This window comes from Stegostoma tigrinum, unplaced genomic scaffold, assembly GCF_030684315.1.
Source record: "Stegostoma tigrinum isolate sSteTig4 unplaced genomic scaffold, sSteTig4.hap1 scaffold_351, whole genome shotgun sequence".
NCBI classification, from domain to species: Eukaryota; Metazoa; Chordata; class Chondrichthyes; order Orectolobiformes; family Stegostomatidae; genus Stegostoma; species Stegostoma tigrinum.
Genome location: NW_026728279.1, coordinates 116,899 through 136,415, shown reverse-complemented (window position 1 = coordinate 136,415; position 19,517 = coordinate 116,899). Strand labels below are relative to the sequence as shown.

The 19,517-nt window shown below is 55.4% G+C and overlaps 1 protein-coding gene across 3 annotated transcripts in view; it reads right to left on the bottom strand.

Annotated features, from left to right (window-relative positions):
- Window positions 1-1,587: 1,587 nt before the first annotated feature.
- The window catches only part of gripap1 (GRIP1 associated protein 1), a 22,036-nt gene continuing 4,106 nt past the window's right edge, over window positions 1,588-19,517 (bottom strand). Inside the window, exons 2-14 of one of the 3 annotated variants that reach the window (XM_059643966.1) lie at window positions 18,084-18,150; window positions 17,433-17,494; window positions 16,769-16,795; window positions 15,509-15,616; window positions 12,475-12,625; window positions 11,914-12,089; window positions 10,649-10,697; window positions 8,968-9,038; window positions 8,351-8,398; window positions 7,585-7,616; window positions 7,032-7,079; window positions 6,403-6,501; window positions 1,588-1,668 (exon numbers count right to left, since the gene is read on the bottom strand). In XM_059643966.1, coding sequence (XP_059499949.1) covers window positions 1,653-1,668; window positions 6,403-6,501; window positions 7,032-7,079; window positions 7,585-7,616; window positions 8,351-8,398; window positions 8,968-9,038; window positions 10,649-10,697; window positions 11,914-12,089; window positions 12,475-12,625; window positions 15,509-15,616; window positions 16,769-16,795; window positions 17,433-17,494; window positions 18,084-18,150 — 954 coding nt within the window. In that variant the 3' untranslated portion in view covers window positions 1,588-1,652. The remainder of the gene's footprint in view (window positions 1,669-6,402; window positions 6,502-7,031; window positions 7,080-7,584; window positions 7,617-8,350; window positions 8,399-8,967; window positions 9,039-10,648; window positions 10,698-11,913; window positions 12,090-12,474; window positions 12,626-15,508; window positions 15,617-16,768; window positions 16,796-17,432; window positions 17,495-18,083; window positions 18,151-19,517) is intronic. The other 2 variants (XM_059643967.1, XM_059643968.1) reach the window with 2 other exon arrangements.

The window sequence follows — 19,517 nt, the reverse complement described above, 5'->3', positions numbered from 1 at the left end:
AGAGCCAAACGGATAAAACTGAAGCTTGCACAGAGACACGGACCGAAGTGTGATTGGATTAGACATTCAGACAGAGGGACATTGAACTGGTACGCAGACAAAAAACGGAAGGGCAGTAGCTATCGTGAGAGAAGTCCGTTCACATGGAGAGCGATAACACAGCAACAGGATCACAGCTTTCAATTAGAGCTGGCAAACAGGTATAACAAATAGCAGCAGCAGGATGGAATCAAAGCGAACACGACAGATCTCACCTTGCGAGTGGCTCACTCAGGAAATCTCCCACTCACTCCCGCTCTACACCGTCCCATGGACCCAAACCCCCTTCCCCGTTCACATCCCGCTCTACACCGTCCCCATGGACCAAACCCCTTCCCGTTCACTCCCGCTCTACACCGTCCCCATGGACCCAAACCCCTTCCCCGTTCACTCCCGCTCTACACCGTCCCCATGGACCCAAACCCCTTCCCCGTTCACTCCCGCTCTACACCGTCCCCATGGACCCAAACCCCTTCCCCGTTCACTCCCGCTCTACACCGTCCCCATGGACCCCAAACCCCTCCCGTTCCCTCCCGCTCTACACCGTCCCCATGGACCCAAACCCTTCCCGTTCACTCCCGCTCTACACCGTCCCATGGACCAACCCTCCCCGTTCACTCCCGCTCTACACCGTCCCATGGACCCAAACCCCTTCCCGTTCACTCCCGCTTACACCGTCCCATGGACCCCAAACCCCTTCCCCGTTCCACTCCCGCTCTACACCGTCCCACGGACCCAACCCTTCCCGTTCACTCCCGCTCTACACCGTCCCCATGGACCCCAAACCCCTTCCCCGTTCACTCCCGCTCTACGCCGTCCCCACGGACCCCAAACCCCTTCCCCGTTCACTCCCGCTCTACACCGTCCCATGGACCCAAACCCTTCCCGTTCACTCCAGCTCTACACCGTCCCAAATGGACCCCAAACCCCTTCCCCGTTCACTCCCGCTCTACACGGTCCAGTGGACCCCAAACCCCGTCCCCGTTCACTCCGCTCTACACCGTCCCCATGGACCCCAAACCCCCTTCCACGTTCACTCCCGCTCTACACCGGCCCCATGGACCCCAAACCCCTACCCGTTCACTCCCGCTCTACACCGTCCCCGTGGACCCCAAACCCCTTCCCGTTCACTCCCGCTCTACACCGTCCCCATGGTCCCCAAACCCCTTCCCCATTCACTCCCGCTCTACACCGTCCCCATGGACCCCAAACCCCTTCCCCGTTCACTCCGCTCTACACTGTCGCAATGGACACAAACCCCTTCCCATTCACTCCCACTCTACACCATCGCAATGGACACAAACCCCTTCCCATTCACTCCCACTCTACACCATCGCAATGGACACAAACCCCTTCCTGTTCACACTCCCATTCGACAGAATCCCAATGCGCTCTGCGGGATCCTGCTGTGCCAAACCATCCCAGGAATTGAGAGAGAGTGCACCAACGAGCTTTGCAAACTGACGGAGGGAGAGAACGGGTAAGGGGGCATGCAAGTCAGGAAGCCGAGAGTCTGCATTTTGCTCCTCGCAGCGGCCTGGAGCAACTGACCTGATCCCGGAGACTCTGCAGCATGACCTCGTGGTCCTTCTGTAGTTTCCGCACTTGCTCCTTCATCTCCGCAACGCTCTGGGCAGGCAAGACAGAAAGATCAGGAACTAGCTGAAGGGCGCGGGTACGAGAGCTAGCTTCGTGAGCCTTGAAGGGGGACAGTCAGTACTGAAGCAGCTTGAGCTACCATCTTCCCCTCCAAAGCTTTCTAATCCCATTCCGCCCTTGATTCCCCCCACCTTGTTTAACTGATCCATCAGGTGGTCTTGGAGGGGGTTTTACAAATAGGGAGAGCGCTGGTTCAAGACAGGTGGTCTACTCAGATCTCTTTTGATAAGATGGCACACAGGAGACTGCTAAATAAGGCAGGAACATATGGTGTTAGGGAGATAGTAGGAACTGCTGACATTGGAGAATCTGAGAAAACACGATGTGAAGCTGGAATGACACAGCGGGCCAAGGCAGCATCAGAGGAGCAGGAAAGCTTGAGTTTTCGGGTCGGGACCCTTCTTCAGAAAAAGGTGTTGGGTGCTTGACTGCAGATGGCAGACAGTACGGGTAAAGGGTGTCAGCCACGACTCGTGGAATGTGCTTGGACCACAACTGTTCACATTAAAAATCTGCGGGAGTTTTTACTACGTCTGTAGACAGAAGGGCAGGGAGTGGGAGGGGGGGAGGCTGCAGAAGGTCTTGAACAAGCTAGGAGTGTGGGCAAACGAGTGCGACATGGAACACAATGTTAGAAGACTGAGCTAATTGCACACTGGGGAGGAAGGCTGGTCATTCAAATGGGGAAAGGCGTTGGAAATCTGAGGAACAAAGGGACTTAGGAGTCCGAGGTCGGGACGGTCTAGAAAGTTAACGCGCAGGTTCAGTTGACAGTTACAAAGGTAAATGCAATGTTAGCGTTCATCTCAAGTGGGCTACACTACAAATGGCAGGGATGTGCTGCTGAGGCTGTAAAAGGCTGCGGTCACACCGCATTCGGAATATCGCGCAGCAGTTTTGGGCCCCATATCTGAGGGAGAATGTGGTGGCCTCAGAAGTCCACAGGAGGTCTACGGGAATGATGCCAGGCCTCGAGTACTTGCATATGGGGGGTGGGTTGAGGACTCTGGGTCTGTACTCGATGGAGTTTATAGAAGGGGGGGGGGGGGGGGGGGGCGGTATCTGAGCGAAACTTCCAGAATGTGGAAAGGCCTGGATAGAGCGGACGTGCAGAAGACAATTTCACCAGAAGGAAAAACTAGAATCCGAGACACAGCCTCAGAGCGAAAGGATTCGGAACTGAGATGAGGAGGAATTTCTTCAGCCAGAGGACTGGTGAGCCTGTAGAACTCACTGCTGCTGAGGGTTTCGGGAGGCCGAGCCATTGAGCATCTTTAAACCAGAGTTAGGCAGGATGGTGAGCGGATCAAGGGTTTACGGGGAGAAGGCAGGAGACTGGGGGGAGAACTGACGAGAACACGATGGAATGGAGGGGCAGACGCAGTGCGCTGTACGGCCTAATATCTCATATGGCAGAGTGGTACTGCCCCTGTGTTCAGGCTGGAAGCTTCAGCTGTCTGGAAATGCATCCAAACTCAAAATACGCATGTCCTCCCCATTGAACTGGGCTGGGAAGGACTCGGAATGGAGTTGTGGGAATATCACTGGTCTAGTGGGTCACAAAACCTCGTGTTGTGGGGACACGGGGCAGGTGGGGAGGACGGGGCGGGGAGTTTCAAAGGAGGGGCAACATGAGACTCGCCAATGACACCCACAACCTGTGAACAAAGTCAGAAAAGAGATGGGCCACTGGCTAGCAGTTAGTAACTTAAAGAGTGCCCTCAGCTTTATTAACTAGGGCACTGAATCCGAGAGTGAATCTGATTACAAGCGCCTATCAGACCCCAGCCAGAGTACTGTGTCACAGTTGTGGGCACCACATTAGAGGGAAGATGCAAATTAATCAGAGAGAAAGTGCAGACTGAGCGGGACAGTGGCTCAGTGGTTAGTGCTGCTGCCTCACAGTGCCAGGGACCTGGTTCGATTCCAGCCTCCGGTGACTGTCTGTGTTTGGACATTCTCCCTGTGTCTGCGTGGGTTTCCTCCACAGTCCAAATTTCCCAGGGATGTGTGGGTTAGGGTGGGATTGGCCGTACTAAAATGCCCCATCGTGCCCAGGGATGTGCAGGTTAGGGTGGGATTGGCCGTGCTAAATTGTCCCGTAGTGCCCAGGGATGTGCGGGTTAGAGTGGATTGGCCGTGCTAAATTGTCCCGTAGTGCCCAGGGATGTGTGGGTTACGGTGGGATTGGCCGAGCTAAATTGTCCCGTAGTGCCCAGGGATGTGCGGGTTAGGGTGGACTGGCCGTGCTAAATTGTCCCGTAGTGCCCAGGGATGTGCGGGTTAGGGTGGACTGGCCGTGCTAAATTGTCCCGTAGTGCCCAGGGATGTGCAGGTTAGGGTGGGATTGGCCGTGCTAAATTGTCCCGTGGTGCCCAGGGATGTGCGGGTTAGGGTGGGATTGGCCGTACTAAATTGCCCCGTAGTGCCAGGGATGTGCGGGTTAGGGTGGGATTGGCCGTGCTAAATTGTCCCGTAGTGCCCAGGGATGTGCGGGTTAGGGTGGGATTGGCCGTACTAAATTGCCCCGTAGTGCCCAGGATGTACGGGTTAGGGTGGGATTGGCCGTGCTAAATTGTCCCGTGGTGCCCAGGGAGGTGCGGGTTAGAACACAGAACATTACAGCACAGTACAGGCCCTTCGGCCCTCGATGTTGTGCTGACCTGTCATATCGATCTCAAGCCCATCTAACCTACACTATTCCATGTACGTCCATATGCTTATCCAATGATGACTTAAATGTACCTAAAGTTGGCGAATCTACTACCGTTGCAGGCAAGGTGTTCCATTCCCTTACTACTCTCTGAGTAAAGAAACTACCTCTGACATCTGTCCTATATCTTTCACCCCTCGATTTAAAGCTATGCCCCCTCATCCTCGCCGTCACCATCCTAGGAAAAAGGCTCTCCCTATCTACCCTATCGAACCCTCTGATTATTTTATATGTTTCAATTAAGTCACCTCTCAACCTTCTTCTCTCTAATGAAAACAGCCTCAAGTCCCTCAGCCTTTCCTCGTAAGACCTTCCCTCCACACCAGGCAACATCCTAGTAAATCTCCTCTGCACCCTTTCCAAAGCTTCCACATCCTCCTTATAATGCGGTGACCAGAACTATACACAATACTCCAAGTGCGGCCGCACCAGAGTTTTGTACAGCTTCAGCATAACCTCTTGTTTCCGGAACTCGATCCCTCTATTAATAAAAGCTAAAACACTGTATGCCTTCTTAACAGCCCTGTCAACCTGCGTGGCAACTTTCAAGGATCTGTGTACATGGACACCGAGATCTCTCTGCTCATCTACACTGCTAAGAATCTTACCATTAGCCCAGTACTTTGCCTTCCGGTTACTCCTACCGAAGTGCATCACCTCACACTTGTCTGCATTAAACTCCATTTGCCACCTCTCAGCCCAGCTCTGCAGCTTATCTATGTCTCTCTGCAACCTACAGCATCCTTCGTCACTATCCACAACTCCACCGACCTTAGTGTCGTCTGCAAATTTACTAACCCATCCTTCTACGCCCTCATCCAGGTCATTTATAAAAATGACAAGCAGCAGTGGACCCAACACCGACCCTTGTGGTACACCACCAGTAACTGGTCTCCAGGATGAACATTTCCCATCAACTACCACCCTCTGTCTTCTTTCAGCAAGCCAATTTCCGATCCAAACTGCTATATCTCCCACAATTCCATTCCTCCGCATTTTGTACAATAGCCTATTGTGGGGAATCTTATCGAATGCCTTGCTGAAATCCATATACACCACATCCACCGGTTTACTCTCCTCTACCTGCTTGGTCACCTTCTCAAAGAACTCAATAAGGTTTGTGAGGCACGACCTTCCCTTCACAAAACCGTGCTGACTATCCCTAAGGGTGGATTGGCCGTGCTAAATTGTCCCGTAGTGCCCAGGGATGTGCAGGTTAGGGTGGGATTGGCCGTGCTAAATTGTCCCGTAGTGCCCAGGGATGTGCGTGTTAGGGTGGGATTGGCCGTGCTAAATTGTCCCGTAGTACCCAGGGATGTGCGGGTTAGGGTGGGATTGGCCGTGCTAAATTGTCCCGTAGTGTCCAGGGATGTGCGGGTTAGGGTGGGATTGGCCGTGCTAAATTGTCCCGTAGTGCCCAGGGATGTGCAGGTTAGGGTGGGATTGGCCGTGTTAAATTGTCCCGTAGTGCCCAGGGATGTGCGGGTTAGGGTGGATTGGCCGTGGGGAATGGAGGATTACAAGTGAGGAGGGGACTGGTCTGGGTAGGAGGCTCTTCGGGGGGTTGGTGTGGACTCAAATGGGCCAAATAGCCTGTTTCCTCGCTGTAGGGATTCTGATTCCAAGGAATCAGGGACGAGGAGGGACCGGGGAAGTTGCGGTGTGTTCTCCCTTGGAGAGAGGGGGATCTGATAGAGGTTTACAACATCATGAGCGAGGGGTAGGAGGGCCTGACCAGACCGGAAAGAGTCGATAGGGAGAAGCTGCACCGATGTGGAGAGAGATGGAGATCAAGAGGGTCGTTAGATTTTACAAAGCAACGTGCAGAAGACCTGAACGTCTCCTTGCAGTGTGTAGTTAGGGTCTGTAAGACAGGTTCAATTCGAGAATGGCACAGGATGGTGACTTGGGGAGGAAGGGGCTGCAGAAGGAGACCTGAGGCAACGTTGCTCTTTTACTGAATATCAAGCCACTGTGCCGAGTCTCAGTACCTGATTGGCAGCCTGTAGGTCTTGCTGCAGTCGCTGGTTCCAAGTGTTGAGGATTTCAAATCCTCCTCCTTCCGTTGTTGGACTTCCTCGATCTTCGTCCTGGAGACAGGTAGGGGGCGGTAGGAGGCGGGAGCATACAGGGAGAGACAGAGAGAGAGAGAGAGAGAGAGAGAGAGAGAGAGAGACAGACAGACAGGCAGGCCAAATAGTAAAGAGAGACGGAGAGCGAAGTGAGGGAACTTGAGATACAATGCCACACAGATGAGAAAAGGGGCTGTGCTGTGAATCCAGCTGCCTGATCACCCCCCCCACTGCCAGTCAATGCAGGAGGTGGAGAACTACTGGTTTGCAGCACACTCCCCCCCCCGCCACCGACAGTGTGGCGCTCCCTCAGCGCTGACCCTCCGACAGTGCGGCGCTCCCTCAGCGCTGACCCTCTGACAGTGCCGACTCCCTCAGCGCTGACCCTCCGACAGTGCGGCGCTCCCTCAGCGCTGACCTTTTGACAGTGTGAAGCTCCTTCTGCACTGACCCTCCGACAGGGCAGTGCTGCCTGGGCACTGACCCTCTGACAGTGTGGCACTGTCACTCTCAGCGCTGCTAGGGGGTAGCTGTGTCACTGTGCCTACCTGCTGTCATTGTACAAAGCCTCCTTCTCAGCCTGCAGACGCAGAAAGCTAGGGTGGGGTGGGGGGGTGGGGGAGAGGGACCGTGAGTAGGCGGTGCGTGGGTGGTGGTGGGGGGGGGGGGGGGGAGGCGGTGGCGCAGGGTAGGAGGGAGACGGGAAGAACAAACAAACCTGTCAGTCAGTTGCTAAGGTTAGTGAAATCGAACAGCAGTGTCATGGAGAGCGATGGTGACCTGTACACTCCCAGAGAAACAGGGAAGGCCCCACTCACAGGGGACTCACTGTCGGCTACCCCAAACGAACCGCTCATCCCCTCAAATCATCCAACACCACCCACCCCCCCCCCCCCCCCCCCCCACACACATCAAACCCTCCCAGGGACAGGGACAGCACGGGGTTAGATATAGGGTAAAGCTGCCTCTATGCTGTCCCGCCATCAAACCCTCCCAGGGACAGGGACAGCACGGGGTTCGGTACACAGTAAAAGCTGCCTCCACATTTTGAAACTGTGAGCAAAGCTCTCATGAGGGGGCAGGGGGCTGTGCCAGACTCACCTCTCGTGCTTCTTCTTCAGCTTCTCGGAGACCTGCGGGGATAGGAAGACAATGTCACACACGCTGGATAGGTGGGGGGGAAGGGGGCAAGAGACAGAGTGAACACATACACAGGAAAGAGAGCACAATGCATGTGAGGGGGAAAAAGAGAGAGAGAGAGGACAGAATGCATGCAATGGGAAGAAGAAACAGAGACACAAGAACGCACATTATGGGGACAGTAGAGGGGTGGGGGGGAGAGAGCGCGCACGAGGTGGGGGGTGCAAGAAGACAGAAAGCAGGCAAAAGGACAGAGACAGAATGCACCCGATGGGGTCAGTAGGCGGAGGGGAAGACGGAGAGTTGGTGGGTGAGTGAGGTGAGTTGAGGGAGCGAGCGAGAGCGCGAAAGTGTGAGAGAGAGAGAGAGAGACTGAGAGTGTAAGTGAGAGAGAGAGAGAGAGAGAGAATGCACACAATGGGGAGAGGCAGAACACAAAAGGGGGAGGGGGGAAGAGGAAGAGAGTGAGAGAGAGCAAGAGGGAGACAAAGCACACGAGAGAGACAGCGAGAATGTAAGAAGAGAAAGAGTGAACAGTGAGAGGAGTGAATGTGAGCAGACAGACAGCGAAAGTGACAGGGGTGGGGGGGGGGGGTGGAGAAAGTACACCTGAGGGCAGAGTGGGGGTGTGGGGGTAAGGAAAAACAAGTGAAAAGTGCCACGTCTGTGACAGAGCAGTGCTAAGGGACTGGAGAGAATCGTGTCTGGTCGCACTGGTACTCTCTACCTTACTGATATCATCCTGCAGTTTGTTCAGCTCCAGCTGCTTTGAGGCCTGTTAGAGAGGAATAAACAAGGTGAAAATCAGTCACGCTGGGAGACTGGAGTCCAGGCAACAGCCTGATGCTCCCCACCACCAACAGAGGGTTAGACACTGAAACCCCAGCAGTCAGCCTGGGGATGAGAACGTCCAAGGAGGTGAGGGGATTGAAATGTCAGTTATCCCAGCGAACTAACACGGCCAACAGCAAGTGGTTCCACTGGCCAAGGGGTCGCAGAGCGCTCCCTCAGCACTGAGCCTGCAGCAGTCACGTGTAGGCCCAGGCTGGGTGCCCTCCACTATAAATACCCAGGTGGCCCAGGGCGGGATTTGGATATCGCCCAGAGGCACAGCAGAGCCTCTGGGTCACCAGCACAGTGACCACACCGCCTGGTTAATACCTGCCCCTCGAGGGAGCTTGGTGTAAACACAGGGCCCAGTTTGTTTCCAAAGCAGCCCCAGGTGGAGGTCTGCCAGGTCCAGTGCCAGGATTTCTGCACTCGCCCAGGGTGCCAGGGTGGTCTGGCGAATGCAGGGCCCTCCCCATCTCCCCAGTGCAGACCCCCACCAAGCCCCAGGCTCACCTCCAGGGCCTGGAGTTGTTCCTTCAGCAATCGCTTCTCCTCTTGTTCAGTCTCCCACTTCAACTCCATCTCTGCCGGGAAAGGCGGGGGGGGGGGGGGGGGTTTCGAGAGGTGGGGGGTGGACAGAGACGGAGACAGGGAGGGAGAAGAGAGGGGCGAGGGGGGGGGAGAGAGAGGGGCGAGGGGGGGAAGAGAGAGAGAGAGAGAGAGAGAGAGAGAGAGAGAGAGAGAGAGAGAGAGAGAGAGAAAAGAGGGGGGTGGGGGGGTGGGGGAGAGGGGAGAGAGATAGGGTCATTCACAACAAGAGCCAGACGATGGGGTGCCCAAGGAGACGCAGGGAGGAGGCGGGAGGGGGTAACGATGGTGGTGGAGAGAAGGACCAAAAGAATGGAACCAGAGACACAGACACAAACAGGTGGAACTGGGGCGGGGAGCGCCCGCAGGGACCGGCGCGCCAGGAGCGGGGAGCGCCAGCTGGGACGGGCAGGCCAGGAGCGGGGAGCGCCAGCTGGGACCGGCGCGCCAGGAGCGGGGAGCGCCAGCTGGGACGGGCAGGCCAGGAGCGGGGAGCGCCAGCTGGGACGGGCAGGCCAGGAGCGGGGAGCGCCAGCTGGGACCGGCGCGCCAGGAGCGGGGAGCGCCAGCTGGGACGGGCAGGCCAGGAGCGGGGAGCGCCAGCAGGGACCGGCGCGCCAGGAGCGGGGAGCGCCAGCAGGGACGGGCAGGCCAGGAGCGGGGAGCGCCAGCAGGGACGGGCAGGCCAGGAGCGGGGAGCGCCAGCAGGGACGGGCAGGCCAGGAGCGGGGAGCGCCAGCAGGGACCGGCGCGCCAGGAGCGGGGAGCGCCAGCAGGGACCGGCGCGCCAGGAGCGGGGAGCGCCAGCAGGGACGGGCAGGCCAGGAGCGGGGAGCGCCAGCAGGGACCGGCGCGCCAGGAGCGGGGAGCGCCAGCTGGGACGGGCAGGCCAGGAGCGGGGAGCGCCAGCTGGGACCGGCGCGCCAGGAGCGGGGAGCGCCAGCTGGGACGGGCAGGCCAGGAGCGGGGAGCACCAGCTGGGACGGGCAGGCCAGGAGCGGGGAGCACCAGCTGGGACGGGCAGGCCAGGAGCGGGGAGCACCAGCTGGGACGGGCAGGCCAGGAGCGGGGAGCACCAGCTGGGACGGGCAGGCCAGGAGCGGGGAGCACCAGCTGGGACGGGCAGGCCAGGAGCGGGGAGCACCAGCTGGGACGGGCAGGCCAGGAGCGGGGAGCACCAGCTGGGACGGGCAGGCCAGGAGCGGGGAGCACCAGCTGGGACGGGCAGGCCAGGAGCGGGGAGCACCAGCTGGGACGGGCAGGCCAGGAGCGGGGAGCACCAGCTGGGACGGGCAGGCCAGGAGCGGGGAGCACCAGCTGGGACGGGCAGGCCAGGAGCGGGGAGCACCAGCTGGGAAGGGCAGGCCAGGAGCGGGGAGCACCAGCTGGGACGGGCAGGCCAGGAGCGGGGAGCACCAGCTGGGACGGGCAGGCCAGGAGCGGGGAGCACCAGCTGGGACGGGCAGGCCAGGAGCGGGGAGCACCATCAGGGACCGACAGCCTGCTTAAGCTACACCCATCTTCTCGCTCACTCTGAGGCAGGGTGCTCAGCGCCGCGGGCCAGTGGCTCCCCACAGATACCAGAAACCCCGGGCCCTGTACTCACCGTTCAACTCCTTCAACCTCTCTTCCAGCTTCGTGCATTTCGCCTCTGCCTGAACGGGATGGCAAGTGAAGAAGCACGTCACTATAATGAGGCCTCTCACAGCTCACCGACACCCCCCACCCCCAGATCCACACCGTCCTCATCTCCCCCACAGCCACACGGCCAAAGCTTTCAGTCCTCCCCCAGCAAACACTCCCAGGGACAGGGGGTTAGGAACAGAGTAAAGCTCCCTCTACACCATCCCCCATCAAACACTCCCAAGGACAGGGACAGCATGGGGTTAGATACAGAGTAAAGCTCCCTCTACACCGTCCCCCCATCAAACACTCCCAGGGACAGGGACAGGGACAGGGACAGGATGGGGTTAGATACAGAGTAAAGCTCCCTCTACACTGTCCCCCCATCAAACACTCCCAGGACAGGGACAGCACGGGGTTAGATACGGAGAAGAGCTCCCTCTACGCTGTCCCCCATCAAACACTCCCAGGACAGGGACAGCACGAGGTTAGATACGGAGTAAAGCTCCCTCTACATTGTCCCCCATCAAACACTCCCAGGAGAGCACGGGGTTAGATACAGACAAGAGCTCCCTCTACACTGTCCCCCATCAAACACTCTCAGGGACAGGGACAGCATGGGGTTAGATACGGAGTAAAGCTCCCTCTGCACTGTCCTCCCATTAAACACTCCCAGGGACAGGGACAGCACGGGGTTAGATACGGAGAAGAGCTCCCTCTACACTGTCCCCCATCAAACACTCCCAGGGGCAGGGACAGCACGGGGTTAGATACAGAGAAGAGCTCCCTCTACACTGTCCCCCATCAAACACTCCCAGGGCAGGGACAGCACGGGGTTAGATACGGAGAAGAGCTCCCTCTACACTGTACTGCCATCAAACACTCCCAGGACAGGGACAGCACGGGGTTAGATACGGAGGAGAACTCCCTCTACACTGTACTCCCATCAAACACTCCCAGGACAGGGACAGCACGGGGTTAGATACGGAGAAGAACTCCCTCTACACTGTACTCCCATCAAACACTCCCAGGACAGGGACAGCACGGGGTTAGATACGGAGAAGAACTCCCTCTACGCTGTCCCCCATCAAACACTCCCAGGACAGGGACAGCACGGGGTTAGATACGGAGAAGAACTCCCTCTACGCTGTCCCCCATCAAACACTCCCAGGACAGGGACAGCACGGGGTTAGATACGGAGAAGAACTCCCTCTGCCTTTGTTTTCAGCCCCTCTGACGTTTCCAAACCTGTTCCAGTTTGTCCAGTAGGGTTTTGTTTGAGTCCTGAGGGCCTTCCTCCACTTCGTCCTTTAGCTCAGCGTCAGGACCCTGCCCGTCCACAATGTCCATTTCTTGCCCATGGTCGTGTTTCTCCTCACTCTGCCTCAGAGCGTGGATTTCCGCCTCGTAACGCTGCTGTAGAGCTGACAGCAAATGACAGGCATCACATTTAGTCACACTCACTGTTCCCCCACCGCCCCATCCAAACACTCCCATGTCAGGGGCAGACCACGGTTACGTACACAGTACAGCTCCCTCTACACGGTGCCCCATCAAACACTCCCAGGACAAGGACAACACAGAGTCAGATACAGAATAAAGCTCCCTCTACACTGTCCCCCCCATCAAACACTCCCAGGACAGAGGGTTAGAAACAGAGTAAAGCTCCCTCTGCACTGTGCCACACCCCCCCCCACCCCACCCCCCGGCCGATTAAACACTCCCAGGCCAGGGACGGCACGGGGTTACAGACAGTGTTATGCTTGCCCAGTGAGACACTGCCCTTCAAAGGCAGTTTGAGGGAATTACCTGCCATGTTTTTTTGCAGTGCTGTGTTCTCAGCCTGTAGCCGCAGCAACTCCCCATCGAGCTGGCTCGGCGGGGGCGCTGTGCCCGACACCGGACAGCCCTCCTTGATCCGCTTGTTCTCCGCCTCCAGCTCCTCGATCTGGGAACAAAGCTGAAGTGGGCCACAGAGAGAGGGACAGAGTCAGGCACCCAATGACAGACCACCTGCCATCAACACCTATTTCACACCTCTACCACTATTCGCTCTCCATATGATATTTATAAATGAGTCAGATGCACAGAAATAGAACATTCAGCCCAACCATTCCATGCTGATCTACTCTCCTCTGCTAGTATTTGGCCCATATCTCTCTAAATCCTTCCTATTCATGTCCCCATCCAAATGCATTTTAAATGTTGTAACTGTATCAGCCTCCACGACATCATCTGGCAGCTCATTCCATACACGCACCACCCTCTGCGTGAGAAGCTTGCCCCTCAGGTCCCTTTTAAATCCTTCCCTTCTCACCTTAAACCTACGCCCCCAGTTCTAGTCTCCCCCACCCTTGCAGAAAAGACAGCTATTCATTCTATCCAAGACCCTCATAATTTTATACACACTTACACGGTCACCCCTCAGCATCTGAGGGGCCAGGGAAAATAGCCCCAGCCTATTCTGCCTCTCACTATAGGTCCAACATCCTCGTAAATCTTTTCTGAACCCCTCCCAGTTTAACAACGTCTTTCCCATAACATGGGAGACTGGGATTGAACACAGTATTCCAAAAACAGCCTCACCAATACAGCCGCAACACGAGCCTCCCAACTCCTACACTCAGCGCACCAACCGATAAAGGCGAGCGTCCCAAACCCCTCCCTCACCGCCCTGTCTACCTGCCACTCCAATTATATATATACCCACACCTCATGGTCTCTTTGTTCGCCAACATTGCCCAGGTCCCTGCCATTAAGTGTGTAAGAGTTCTGAGGAAGGGTCACCGGACCCGAAACGTCAACTCTGATTTCTCTCTCCACAGATGCTGCCAGACCTGCTGAGCTTTTCCAGCAACTTCTGGTTTTGTTTCTGATTTACAGCATCTGCAGTTCTTTCGGTTTTTAATTGTTGCGTAAGTCATGGAGTCACAGAATCCCTACAACGTGGAAACAGGCGAACAGCGACCCTCAGAGCATCCCACACAGACCCATCCCCCTATAACTCACTTAATCTACACATCCCTGAACACTATGGGGCAATTTAGCACGGCCAATCCACCCTAACCTGCACATCTTTGGACTGCGGGAAGAAACCCATGCAGACACAGGGAGAACGTGCAAACTCCACACAGATAGTCGCCCACGGGTGGGATCGAGCCTGGGTCCCTAGTGCTATGAGGCAGCAGTGGTAACCACTGGGCCACCGTGTCCGCCCTGGTTTGTCTTATCAAAATGCAACACCTCGCACGTGTCTGGATTGAACTCCATCTGCTCCTCTTGTCTCCCCCCCACCCCCTGACCAGAGAACTTCCAATCACCCTTCAGTTCTGAAGGGTCACGCTAGACTGGACACATTCATTCTGTCTCGGTCTCTCTATCTCTGACACTCTCACTTCCCCCCACCACCCACATCTGCAGCCGGGGCATGCTCAGTTTTTTGTAATGTTTTCCTTATTTTTAGTTCATTTCAATCTTCCAGCATCCACAAGGTTCTGCTTTCATTTATTTGGAGGAATAGTGGAGACTGAACAGAGCATGAAGAGTTAACCTGTGCCCCTCTACGAATCAGTGGGGAGCTGGTAGAAGTTCTTGTGCTAACGTCCCTTCCTCTGAGACAGGAGACACAGTTTGAAGTCCTACTTGCTGCAGAGGTATGTAATAACATTTTTAACAGGCTGATCAGGAAATAGCACTAGGGAGCTTGCAGTGAGAGCCTTTTACTGAAATCAAGCTGTTGTTTCATTAAATAAAGGCAAAATTCTTAAGAAGCTGGAAGCCCGAAGTAGGCACAGAAAGCTGGAGAAACTCAGGAGGTCTGGCAGCAACCGTGGAGAGAGAGAGACAGAGAGAGAGAGAGAGAGAGACAGAGAGAGAGAGAGACAGAGAGAGAGAGAGACAGAGAGAGAGAGAGACAGAGAGAGAGAGAGACAGAGAGAGAGAGAGAGAGAGAGACAGAGAGAGAGAGAGAGAGAGAGTGTGTTAATGTCCTGAATGCTGTACTGAACTGAAAGGTTTCGGAAACTGGGCGCCCACAAGCCAGTCCAGTCTTCCAAGTGGCGCTGCTTTCTCTCCAGGCCAGACCTGGTGTGTTCCACCAGCGTTCTCTGGAACGTTAAACGGTGGATTTGGATTTGATTTAAAGAGTTACCTCTGGGAGTACAGGTCAACGGTCACGTTCCAGATTGCTCGCTGACGCATCATCGTTCATGAGAGAGAATCCCCGAAGGTTCTCCATTTCTGGGGAGTTTTTTAATGGAATGCGCTGGAGGCGGGGAATTGTTGAAGAAATTCCTCATCTTAAACCGAGACAGACCACACTGTTATAGAGTTGTTAAGGTCGACAGATGGGGACATCTACAGCACAGGGAAAGGTCGCAGTGTCACAGGCTGAGGGGGCGACCTTACAGAGGTTTATAAAATCACGAGGGGCATGGATAGGGTGAATAGCAAGGTCTTTTTACCCCCATGGTGGGGGAGTCCCAAAGCAGAGGGGCACAGGTTTAAGGTGAGAGAAGGGAAAGGCTCAAAAGGGACCAGAGGAGCAACTTTTTCACACAGAGGGTGGTGCGTGTATGCAATGAGGAAGCGGTAGATGTGGGTACAGGAACATAATTTAACAGCAATTTGGGCAAGGATGTGAAAGGAAAGGTTTGGAGGGACTTGGGCCAAACACAGGCAGACGAGACAGTTTAGTTTAGGATAACAGGACTAGTTGGGCCGAAGGGTCTGCTTCCGTGGTATGTGACTCGCTGACCCGGGGGGGGTGGGGGGGTGGGGGGGGTGTGTAGTTACAGGAGACGGTTGGGGGGGGGTGGTGGGAAAGAGGGGCCAAACGGCTCACCTTGGACAGCTCCTGCATGAGCGTGGTGTTCTGCAAGCGAAAGTCATCCTCTTGGCTGTGTAGTTTACCCTGGAGCATCTCGTTTTCACTCAGCAGGGCATCCACCTCCTGGCGTGTTGGGAGGGAATTCAAACAAAATAGGTCAAGACTAACAGACAAAATTGGGAGCGCTCCAACTGCAAAGCCACCCCCCTCTGCCCTGCTCCCACTACCCCGCGGAAGTCAGAGGAAGGCTAAATCCGACACAAACCCGGAACAAGGAGCCAGCCAGCCGTCAGGGAAAAGAAACCCCACTGGGTTCGGGGAGGTGGACGGAGGTCTGCCCAGAAGCAGAGGCAACGGCCCTAGTGGGATTATTGCTGTTAATCCAGGGACATGGGTAACGTTCGGGGCCCAGGGTTCGCTGCGGCAGATGGTGGGATTTGAATAGGTTGGGATTCGGGGAATTCGGGAGTCTGATGATGGCTAGAAAGATCCAGTCTGGGTCACTTACATCCTTTAGGGAAGGAAACACGCCACCCCTATCTGTGACTCCAGGCCCACAGCAATGTAATTGACTCTTAACTGCCCTCTGGGCAAGAAATGCCAGGCCAAGCCCTCATCCCGTGAATGAATGCAAAAATTATTACTTTGTGTTCCCCTCTTTGAGGGCAGCATGGAACAGAATATCTTTTATAAAAGACACAGAAGTACAGGAACACAGTTTTTACAACAGCTGCCTTTTAATGGTGCCTTTCCATGTATCAGTACTGAGGAACAAATGTTAGAGAATAAAAAATAAAAGGTTGGTTGACAAAGCAGGATTAAAAGGAAGGCAGCAGGAACTCTCAGAAGGAGTTAGAAATGAGATAGTCAACTAGCTTTGGCGGCCACTCTGGGAATAGCAGGGGGCTTGGGGTTTCCGATATGCTCCCACAGTGAGGGGAGGTGAAAAGGGTGCCACAGGCAGACTGACAGCATTTTCCTGTTTGCACCCAGCCGAGAGTTTCTGTGTACACAAGACGGCTCCGCTACACACACATACTCTGGGCAATCCACACCAAGGGCAGGGAATTCGAGAGGGTAGGGAGCAGGAGCTGCTTCCCTGCGTCCCACTGCCCCGAATGGTACTGCAAAGCCATGAAAGGCCGTCCCCAAGGAGGAGCAGCAAGGCAGGGTCACAGGGTGCTACGGCCAGAGGGAGGCGAGAGCCAAGGAAGGAGAGCACCAGTGGATGGTGGGAAGGTTTAGATGTCAGGAGTGGACATGCAGTAACCTCACCTGGGCCTTCTTGCTTTTCATTACAGCCTGGGGGAAGGGAGAGAAATTAAACATGGTTAAGTGTGCAACTCCACATTGTAGGGAGCCAGCCGCGCGGGCCCTCTGCCCTGAGTGATATCGCACAAAGCTCCCTCTACACTGTCCACCCAAACACTCCCAGGACAGGGGGTTAGGTACAGAGTAAAGCTCCCTCTACACTGTAACCCCCATCAAACACTCCCAGGACAGGGAGCTAGACACAGAGTAAAGCTCCCTCTACACTGTAATCCCCATCAAACACTCCCAGGACAAGGGATAGCACAGGGCTAGATGCACAGTAAAGCTCAACCCACACTGACCCGAGAAAACACACACAGGACAGGGACAGAATGGCTGGCCAGCTCCCACACGGAAACAGTGACAAATGAGGAGTGGGGGAGGGATTTCTTCCAGATAGTTCGGCAGTTTCAAGGCACCCTACGACCACCACATCCGCATACCCAAATTGCAGCCATGCCCTCCCCCATCCCTGCTCAGCGCCCAATACCTGCCCCTCCCCTGCTCTGTGATCACAGCATCCTTCAAAAGGAAGGCTCAGGATAACAGAGATAGCACTCGGAGCCTTTCTGGGGAATAAGGGGTGACACCAGGGATGGGGGGAGTACCAGAGTGTGTCAGCACTTACCTTCTGAGCTTTCGCCAGATCCCGTTCCACATTGCTGGACTTCTGCCGCAGGGAACTCAGTTCTGAAACGTGGGAGGCAGGGAGAAGGTTACCATCCACCGAGTGACAGCTGCCTCCATTCCCTTCCTGAATCACTGATTCCAGCTCGCAGCAAAATCTTAAAGCTCCCTCTGCACCGTCCCCTCCCAGGGCAGGGACAGCACGGGGTTAGATATCGAGTAAAGCTCCCTCTGCACTGTCCCCCCATCAAACACTCCCAGGGCAGGGACAGCACGGGGTTAGATATCGAGTAAAGCTCCCACTGCACTGTCCCCTCCCATCAAATACTCCCAAGGGCAGGGACAGCACAGGGTTAGATACAGAGTAAAACTCCCTCTGCACTGTCCCCCCATCAAACACTCCCAGGGCAGGGACAGCACGGGGTTAGATACAGAGTAAAACTCCGTCTGCACTGTCCCCCCATCAAACACTCCCAGGGCAGGGACAGCACGGGGTTAGATACAGAGTAAAGCTCCTTTTACACTGTTTCCCGCCCCCCCATATCAAACACTCCCAGGGACAGGGACAGCATGGAGTTAGATACAGAGTAAATCTCCCTCTACGCCATCCAGCAATAAACCCTGCTCTGTCCAATTCCTGTCACTTCCTCACCTGCATTTTGCTTCCGTACTTGGTCTGACAGCTGGTAATTCTGGGTCCTCAGTTCCAGGAGCTGAGCCTACAGCGTGGATTGGAAGAGAGAGGGAGATTAGATTAGATTCCCTACAGTGTGGAAACGGGCCCTTCGGCCCAACAAGTCCACACTGCTCTTTGAAGCATCCCACCCAGACCCATTCCCCTATAACCCACACACCCCTGAACACTATGGGCAATTTAGCATGGCCGATCCACCTAGCCTGCACATCTTTGGACTGCGGGAGGAAACCGGAGCACCCGGAGGAAACCCACGCAGACACAGGGAGAACATGCAAACGCCACACAGACAGACATCCGAGGCTGGAATCGAAGCCGGGTCCCTGGTGCTGTGAGGCTGCAGTGCCAACCACTGAGCTACCGTGCCGCCCCAAAGAGACAAGAGCAGGAGGAAAACAGACAAGGATTGGCTTTTATGGGGGCATCCATTCTCTGACGTAAAAACATTGCATCTGTCGAGCACCTTCTACCACCTCCAAAGCTGCCAAAGCACCTCACTGCCCATTCAGGATCAGGGGCAAAATGTGTAAAACACACCAGCCCATCTGCACACAGCAAGTTCCCATGATCCGCAAAGTGCTAATGTCCCAGGTCAGCTGTTTGTTATGCAGATTGGTCGATCAATAAATATTAGCCTCAGGAACCCGAAGACCACTACCCCTCTCCCACCCTATAACAGCCACGGGATTTTTTTTTACATACATTCACGAAGGCAAAAGGTGCTTCAGTTCAGCCGGAGCGTTCCAACAATGCGAACACTGTGACTACAAGAGCAGGTCAGAGGCTGGGAGTCCTGTAGTGAGCAACTCCCCTCCTGACTCTCCCAACCCCCCACAAAGCCTGTCCCACCATCGACAAGGCACAAGGCAGGTGGGTGATGGAATACCTTCCACTTGCCTGGACAGGTGCGGCTCCAGCAACACTCATGTAGCCCGACCCCGTCCAGGGCAAAGTGGTCACCCCAGCCCTTGATCAAGGCACTAACCCCCATCTTCAACACTCACTCCCTGCATAAGATAGTGGAGCTATATTTTTGATTTGATTTGTTATTTTCATGTGTATCCAGATACAGTGAAAAGTTTTGTTTTGAGTGCCGAGCAGGCTGATCATACCACACAGAGTGCATCAGGGTAACAGATCAGACCGAGGAATACAACATTACAGGGACAGAGAAGGCACACAGAGATCGAGATCAACATTAAAATTTGAGCGGTCCAGTCAGAAGTGGGAGGCAATGCCCTGGTGCTATTATCGCTGGATTGTTAATCCGGAGACCCAGGTCACGTCGTGGGGACCCAGGTTCAAATCCCGCCACGGCAGATGGAGGAGTTGGACCTCAATAACTATCTGGAATTAAGAGCCTAATGATGACCGTGAATCCATTGTCGATTG